Source organism: Dermacentor albipictus, chromosome 9 (genome assembly GCF_038994185.2).
Source record: "Dermacentor albipictus isolate Rhodes 1998 colony chromosome 9, USDA_Dalb.pri_finalv2, whole genome shotgun sequence".
Taxonomy (NCBI): Eukaryota; Metazoa; Arthropoda; class Arachnida; order Ixodida; family Ixodidae; genus Dermacentor; species Dermacentor albipictus.
The window spans coordinates 66338876-66347627 of NC_091829.1; the positions used below are offsets into that span (position 1 = coordinate 66338876).

The 8752-nt window shown below is 44.0% G+C and overlaps 1 protein-coding gene across 1 annotated transcript; it reads left to right on the forward strand.

Moving 5' to 3' along the window:
- The first annotated feature begins 20 nt into the window (after positions 1-20).
- Positions 21-7190, forward strand: LOC139050092 (phospholysine phosphohistidine inorganic pyrophosphate phosphatase-like). The gene is made up of 6 exons (XM_070526296.1): positions 21-416; positions 1049-1236; positions 2134-2287; positions 4806-4869; positions 5453-5637; positions 6966-7190. Exons 1-6 carry the CDS (start codon positions 304-306, stop codon positions 7081-7083), a joined length of 822 nt encoding a protein of 273 aa, XP_070382397.1. The 5' UTR covers positions 21-303; the 3' UTR covers positions 7084-7190.
- Positions 7191-8752: the final 1562 nt, after the last annotated feature.

An 8752-nucleotide genomic window follows, 5' to 3' on the forward strand; every position in this document is an offset into this window, starting at 1 on the left:
TGTACTAACCAGAGCACCTTTGCTATGAAATCGGCCGATTTTGCATTGCAGTTTAGTTTGTTCCGTTTCTTTAGTTTCTTCTTCAGTCATTCGTAAGAATAAGCTTACATAAAATTTGACTTACCAAGAAGTCTTCGTTACCATCTCGGGCAAACGTAGCGCGCGTGAGCACAGGTGTGTAAAGAAGAAGTGAGTTACCCGTTCAACAGCGCTCGTCCGACACCGTTCCCTGAAAGGCGTCGCCGTGTAAAAGTGTGTGAAAGTGGCATTGTCGCGTGCGTCGTCTGCAAGACGAAGATCACCATGGCCAGCTGGCTCCGGAGACCGATTCGGGGTGTCCTGATGGACATCACCGGTGTGCTGTACGACAGCGGCGAACGGAAAGGCATCGAAGGGTCAGCGGACGCCCTCAAAATGTACGACGCTTTATCGTAAATTAAAGGGCCGTGGGAGAGAGATGGGGGGTTGGGCCACGCGGGGCATTCACCGCCATTGTTTACGTATGCTTCAGTCACCTGCTGCCTGTGATCTGCAAATGCACACAACAGGAACGAGGAGACGTGTCTTTCCTCGGTTTTCTGTTCGTGAGATGGACTGAAATTCGTGTTCTTTCCGACTGAAGCATATATGACATGTTTCTGCTATTGAATTAAGCGTCCGATCAAGAACTTGCGTTTATGTTGGTAATAAGATGCAGAAAGGTCCCACGAGGAAAATGAGATTACCTGTGAACAAATGAAGCGCTAGAGCTGGATGAAATTAATATATGTCACAGTACATTTTGGAGGAAACAGTGCAAATAATGGCAGGGACCACTATACTTGTGTGCAGGAACATTTTACTTCTCTTGTCCACTGTGTTTCGGAAATTAACAGTGCAAAACAGACAGGGATGACGGAAAAGAACATGACACTGGCACTTTTCCTTCGTCCATGTCCGTTTTGTGCTGTTAATTTCCGAAACATGAATCACCACCAGCTCACCCAAGTTTCTCTTCTAGTATTGTCTACGGTGCTCAAGTGTTTGACCATGCACCGCGCCTGTGCAGGCTTCGCTTGGCCGACATACCATTCCGCTTCGTCACAAACGAGACGCAGAAGACAAAGGAGCAACTGGACTCTAACCTGCACCGGCTGGGCTTCGACGTCTACGAGAAGGAGATCTTCATGTGCGTGCCGGCTGCCAAGAAGTTCATCCGCGACCTCAACTACAGGCCGTTTCTTCTTGTCCATCCCAGTAAGGGTCTCGGGTTGATGGGAATTTTGTGCAGACATTTGGAGGTTTCTTCAGGGGTACGTACTCGATCGAAAGAAGAGATCCACTGCTCCGATGAACAAAGTGCTTATCACAAGGATACGTGTAGTGTATACGAGTGTTTATGCATAAGTTCTAGGATTTGTAAAGGTAAGGGAATTCTTAATAGAAAGAGCAGGCTTCATTGTAGGTGTCGAAAAAACAGCTTCAGATAAAAGAGACGGCACATAAGCTCATCTTGAATTTTTCCCTCTGTCTTGTGTGCGTGCTGCATGGTCATGCACGCTTCTCTCCGAACGCCACTATGCAGAGCAAACTGTGGTGCTTGAAAGATGTTTCAGCAGCGTTCGTCATGAAGCATATATTTTTGCCGACTTTGAATCGGTCAGCATATCTGAACTTGGACAAAATCCTTCCCACATGAGATGATTAGATTTATATTGACTGCCTGTAATGTGCCATATGAAACAAATATCAGAGTTCGAGCTTATCTGCACATGTTAATACTCTTCATGAAATACTGAGTTACTGCATGCGGACATGCGAAATGGCAACACCACAAAAATGCTTTGCATTACATAGGTGGTCTCTTTAAAATAAAAGAATAAGTTAATAATTATGCTGCTGCCAATGCATTTTCTCTGGTTAAACTTAATCCCTGAAGATGGCGTCACTAACACAGCTGTTGATATCTACATATCCAGTTAGTATCCTGTATATGGCAATGCGTTTAGGAACAGGCTACAATCTGCTAAAGCCTGTCACTTCCTTTTATTGTGTGTCATTTGTTGCTTGCTGCTAGACTACGAAGCCTGCTCCAAGCAATTGGTTTTAGCTATAAAGCTTACCCTGTCACTTGCTCATTTGCATGGAATGAAGATGTTGAGGCCGAGTTCGCCGAGTGTGACAAGAGCCAGCCCAACTGTGTCGTCGTGGGTGATGCAGGGAGCAACTTTTCGTACGAGAACCTGAACCAGGCATTCCATGTTCTCGTCGACAATAACGATTCGGTCCTCATCACCCTTGGCAAAGGGTGCGTGTGCTTCAGCAACACTCTTATTAATGGAGGCACCACATATATGTCACACATATTTATCATCATACATACTCAAGTTTGATAGGAGTGAAGGAATGCCACCATCTTATGCAGTTAAGGTCTCAGTGGATGCATTCCAATGGAGCAAAATACAAGAACAGCTGTGTACAGTACTTTGGTTCAGGTGTACATTAGAGGGGCCCTAAAGTGCATTTCGAACATAGCAAGAAAACAGTGCCGATCTGTAGAAGAGGCTCTTGTGAACATGTGAGCCAAGTATTATCACACTACATGCAGCAAGAAACTTACAATGTCGTGTCAAAAACAGAAAAAAATCATTTTCACTCACCTTTGTAATGTCATCGCAAGCAGCAAAAGCCCACCGACAGTTACTGGCTGAATTTACGATTGCGAGAACATTCTCAGTAATACTATTGCTATTGCCAATTTTGAGGTAAACAAATGAAAAATATATACATGCGATCTCAAAAAAGACAGAAAAGGTATTTTATCTTTGCACTGTCAGTCCACACAGGACAGTTGTGCATAGCTGCGCGGCCTTTGATTGCCGAGATTGAGGCTGATTGAGATTGAGGTTGCCAAGATATTCGCCATCGATCCTTGCTCCTAAGCCATCCCAGTCTAATAGCTTGAATACTTCTGAGCATGCAGTGAATAGCATTGGAGAGATTGCGTCTCTTTGCCTGATCCCTTTCTTGATAGGTAACTTTCTACTTTTCTTGTGGAGAACCAAGGTAGCTGTGGAATCTTCGTCGATATTTCCCAAGATAGTATTCACATATGCTCCTTGTACTCCTTGATTACACAGTGCCTCTATGACTGCTGGTATCTCAACTGAATCAAACGCCTTTTCATAATCCATAAAACCCATACAGAGAGATTGATTGTACTCCGCAGATTTATCGATTACCTGACTGATCACATGGATGTGATCCATTGTAGAATATCCCTTCCTGCAACCAGCCTGGTTGATAAGTATTGCATTGATTTTATTCGAAATTATCTTGGTGAATATTTTATACAACACTGAAAGCAAGCTAATTGGCCTATAATTGTTCAATTCTTTAATGTGTCCCTTTTTATGGATTAGTATAATGTTAGCATTCTTCCAGCTCTCTGGTACCCTTAAAGTTGTGAGGCATTCTGTACAAATAGCCGCAAGTCCTTAAAGTGTGACATCTCCTGCAGCTTTGATTAAACCGACTTTTATTGTATCTTCTCCAGCCGCCTTTCCTCAGGTTATCTTTTGCAAGGCCCTTGTAACTTCATTGCTAGTTATAGAAGGGGCCTCTGTATCATGTTCGTCACTACTTTGAATGATCTTTGATCTCTTGAGTTGAACACTTTCATGCTTTGTCATTTCTCTATTAGGGCTTCTGAAATGAGCCTAGTTATGGTTTCAGTCATTACCTCTATGTTGTCTTCATCTTCTTATTCTAAAGCTGCATATTTGGGATAACTACGTCTTAACTCTGCTTATACTTACAGGACTTAAAACATTTGGTGGCAGGAAATTTGTGAGGACACATCCTTAATAGTGAAGCCATGCTATAATTAGTTAGAAAAGTGTTTCAGGGCCCTCTTAAGAAACCCAGGCAGTCATAATTTACCTTGACAGCACCACTAAAGCCCACTTGTTGCTTTTGAATTTTAATTGTAATCAATCAATCATTCAATCAGTCACTGAACTGATTCTAATTAAATGTATGAATTTTAAAGGAAATCCACTGCCTACGAGGTGTGTCCAGAAAGTGAGTTCCCATTAATTAGTAAGTCATCCAGGAATATCAGAAACAACGAATGTAATGCAAATAGTGACATTTAAGCTGATTTCCCTCAATACAAACGCTCACCACCCTTGTTCAGATTTTTTTTAGTGATCATGCACTGGAGGTCTAAGCGTGTTTAAAAAAGATTGTAATGCACAACGTATACAAAAGCGCATAGCAATAACTGCGTGCATGCTGGTTATGAACTGCCGTCATATTCAGCTGCTGTCATTTTGCATACGATATGGTCAGTCAGCACGAGCACATTACCACGTGGAGTCATGATGAAAGCACCAGTGATGATTGCAGCTGCAAGCCTAAGCGGTCCTAATGATTGCAGTCTTCAGCACCACATAAGTACTGCTGGCTTTCCTTAAGAATATACAAACTATAACCTCTATGCACTCGCATAATTGAAAAACTCTTTTTCTCCACTCTATGACACCGATATCATGGGTCTTCTCGCCGATGCATGACACGCATGAACCTAATGGCATTTTTTTATGTGTCATTTCCAAGTACTCTGGCAGGGTTAAAATGTTGTGCAAAAGAGAATATACAAGGCACATTATGAGCCAGGGCCACGTCATGCACTGAGCAAGCTTAGTTGCTGCCCTACACAATGTTTGTGCTGCTGCTGTAGTGCTCTGAAGTGATGGGACAAATGTGCCATGATGGCGCTGTCACTCTAAAACCAAGCTCCTCTCTGGCTTTTAAACATGCAGAAAGTATTACAAGGAGAACGGCAAAATGGTGATGGACGTTGGCGCCTTCACAGCCGCTCTCGAGGCAAGTGTACTTCAATGCCCAATTGCTTATTGCATGTTTGTGCATTATCGAAACCACCAGCAGGAGATTAGCTGCTAAGTGCCTGGGGGAAATAACCTGGAGAATGGCAAGCACCTGCACAGAATGGTGAAGCAACAGTGACCGTGAAGCAATACTTCAATGACTGTAGCATGCTGGTGCTAGGTCAAATCCCGGCTGTGTTAATGACTTCATTGGGGATAGAATGCCAAAACACTCGTGTGGTTAGGTTTAGGCACACACAGAAATACAGGCAGTTAAATTCAAGTCCAGAGCCCTCTCTTGTGGTAACCCTTTCAGCCCAAAGTAGAGCTTTTGGATGCTGTGATTGTAAAAGTATCCAGTCATACAAGCAGCCTAGGAACCGTTTCATAAGCTTTTTCACACATTCTCTACTGTGTACTGCTCAGCAATATGCCACTGCAATTGCCGAGCCTGCGGTGAAGAGTTCTTCCATGCGGGTGCGGTACAATTGCTATAATATTCAAAGCTTCTTGCCACAGGGGCAGTACAGCCTAAGAGTACTACTACTGCCTTTGCGAAAATTTCACGACATTCCCTGCAGTATGCTACCGAACGACAGGCCATTGTGATTGGCAAGCCTGGTGAAGAGTTCTTCCGTATGGCTCTGGAAGACATGAAACTGCGACCGGAAGACGCAGTTATGATTGGCGACGACATTGTCAGCGATGTTGGTGCTGCCCAGAGTGCCGGAATGCGTGGCGTACTTGTACGCACTGGCAAGTTCCGGTAAGTTTTGTTGCTAAAGAAATTTCAAATCCTGTGCAACCGCCATGTGATTGCGTGGTGTTTTTTTTTTTCCTTTACAAACCTTGTAAGTGGAGATTTTCTCATGGTGTGGAAAACACCACGTGGAGATTTTGACTCAGCGATACGTTGTTGGGTTAAAAAGAAGTGGGACAGCTAGCTTCCGTAGACCATATGATAATCTGTGACTTTGCATTCTCCTTTCCGAGTGACACTCATTGCTGACGTGATGACTACATGCCCGAATAAAAAAAAAAAAGCTTTGTCACAAGACAAAGCCAGAAAGAAACAACTGGTCCTTTCTCACATTCTTTAAGGACAACTGCGTCAATTCCTTTAACGCGTGAATTCTCCTGGGAACTTCGGTCATGTGCGTGCACAAAACAGCACAACTGAAAGTTGTACGCAATTGAATGCCGATACAAGGAACGCCTTCACTATGAAATGATCTGCATAACGAAGGAGATAGTATGGCCTTGCCAGCGTTGCGAGCGCCACTGTGCAATGAATAATTTTACAAGGAACGTGCCTGTTCAACAAAATATATCTACAACGCCCCAAGTAACATTTTGACAAGACGGTTGCACTGGAAGAGGCACTCTGCGAGCTCGACATAGAGCACTTCCTTTTCGAGGGTTAGCATCCCAAGCCTGCTTCACAAAGCCTTCAGTTTAATAATAATATTTGGGGTTTTACGTGCCAAAACCACTTTCTGATTATGAGGCACGCCGTAGTGGAGGACTCCGGAAATTTTGACCACCTGGGGTTCTTTAACGTGCACCTAAATCTAAGCACACGGGTGTTTTCACATTTCGCCCCCATCAAGCCTTCAGTTTCCCTCATCGAATGGCTCCTATGCTTGTGGACAGCTTTCAGTGGCAATTAAAGGAACGCTACGGAGGTAAAGCGCATGCAAATAAGAGTGCCACCTGTAGAATAGACCCACATTCTCACCTGCATTAGTTTAAGCTTGAGGATACAAAACACTAACATCGTATCTACAACAGCAAAATGAAGCAACAAACACTGTAAAGCGTAAAATTGAGCCTATTTCTTTCTGCTTCCCTCTTCCGCGTTTGGTCAAATGTGAAACCGTCGTAGCTGAAATGCAGCATCCGTTCCCAGAAACCAAACGAGTGATGTCGAACGCTGCCAGAATGTACTTGGCGCAGTGATTGACGCATGTGCAAAAGCTCCGCCCCCCGGTAGCTTTCCCTTCCCTGCCACAAAGTTGCTTGCAAGCACGGCAGCGCTGCAGGGATTACTTGCCACAGAATGTGCTCAGGTTGCCACGTTTTTCTTCTTTCCAGGCCTTCTGATGAGAACCACCCCAGTGTCAAACCTGACGCAATTGTTAACAACCTGATGGAAGCTGTCCGGCGGATTGTCTCGACCGATCGGCCACGCAAGGCAGTTCTTCCGGAGTGACTCTCTGGACATGCACTAGCTGCATGACATTTTTGCGATACCATGCCCAACTGTGCAATTATTAAAGGCGCAAGCATATCAGCACGTACCAGACAGATGATGCACATGGTTATGGGTAATGTATGATTAACATTAATAACGTTAAAGCACCTTATAATGATTGAAAGAATTGAGAGGCTCTTTTTTTTCTGTTTTCTTTTTAAGCAACAACCATATGAAGCCAACAGAAAATGAAGCTATGAAAAGTGTGGCAGAAGTTGGCTGCACTAAATAATTGAAATGTACATCTGGATGTTAAGGAAAACAGAAATGAAAAGTGGAAGACAACGTGCTGCTAGTGGCAGCCAAAGCCAAAACCTCTGCACAACACCTGGGATGCACCCATATGCACATCTTTGCAGTTGAGCTTTAGTCAATCTGGAAAATGGTAGCCTGGGAAGCATGCCGACAGGCGAGGCGAAGCAAGAGCAAGGCTAGGCAAAGAATGGTGGTGGCCCAGGAACAAGGAGGCCCCCCCCAAAAAATTTGCAGATGTGCCCGACTTGTTTCAAGGAGCTGATTCCAACAAGTGCCTGCTAATTTCCTAATTTCATCACCCCTCCTAGTCTTTTACTGTCCTCGACTGCACTTCCCTTCTCTTGGCGCCCATTCTGTAGCCCTAATGGTCCACAGGTTATCTAACCTACGCATTACATGACCTGCCCAGCACCATTTTTATCTCTTAATGTCAATTAGAATCTTGGCTATCCCCGTTTGCTCTTTGATCTACACCGCTCTCTTCCTGCCCCTTAACATTATGCCAAACATTCTTTGTTCCATCGCTCTTTGCGCAGTCCTTAACTTGTTCTCGAGCATCTTTGTGAGTCCATTTTCCTGTCCCATATGTTAGCACCAGTAGAACACACTGATTGTAGTAACCTTTCTTTTCAATGATTATGGTAAGCTTCCAGTCAGGAGCTGACAATGGCTGTCGTATGCGCTCCAACCAATTTATATTCCTCTGTAGATATCTTTCTCATGATCAGGGTCGCCTGCGAGTAATTGGCCTACGTAAACATACTCCTTCACCGACTAGAGGCTGAGTGGTGATGCTTAACTCTTGTTCCCTTGCCATACTACTGATCATTATTTTTGTCTTCTGCCATATTAATCTTCAGCCCCACTCTTACTCTCTCTCTGTTAAGGTCCTCGATCATTTGCTGCAATTCGTCCCCAGTGTTGCTGAACAGGATAATGTCATCTGCAAACCAAAAATTGCCGAGATATTGGCCATGGATGCTTACTCCCAAGCCTTCCCAGTTCAACAGCTTGAATACTTCCAAGCATGCAGTGAATAGCATGGAAGAGATTGTGTCTCCTTGTCTGACCCCTTTCTTTATACGCATCTTTCTACTTTTCTTGTGAAGAATTAAGGTAGCTGTGTAATCTGTGTAGATGTTTTCAGAAGATATTTACGCAAGCATCCTGTACTCCTGGATTACGTTATGCCTCTAAGAGTGCTGGGATCTCTACTGAGTCGAATGCCTTTTTGTAATCTATGAAAGCTATGTAGAGAGGCTGACTGTACTCTGCAGATTTCTCGATTACCTGATTGACGACATGGATGTGATCCATTGTAGAGTATCCCTTCCTGAAGCCAGCCTGTTCTCTTGGCTGTTCTCAGTGTTGC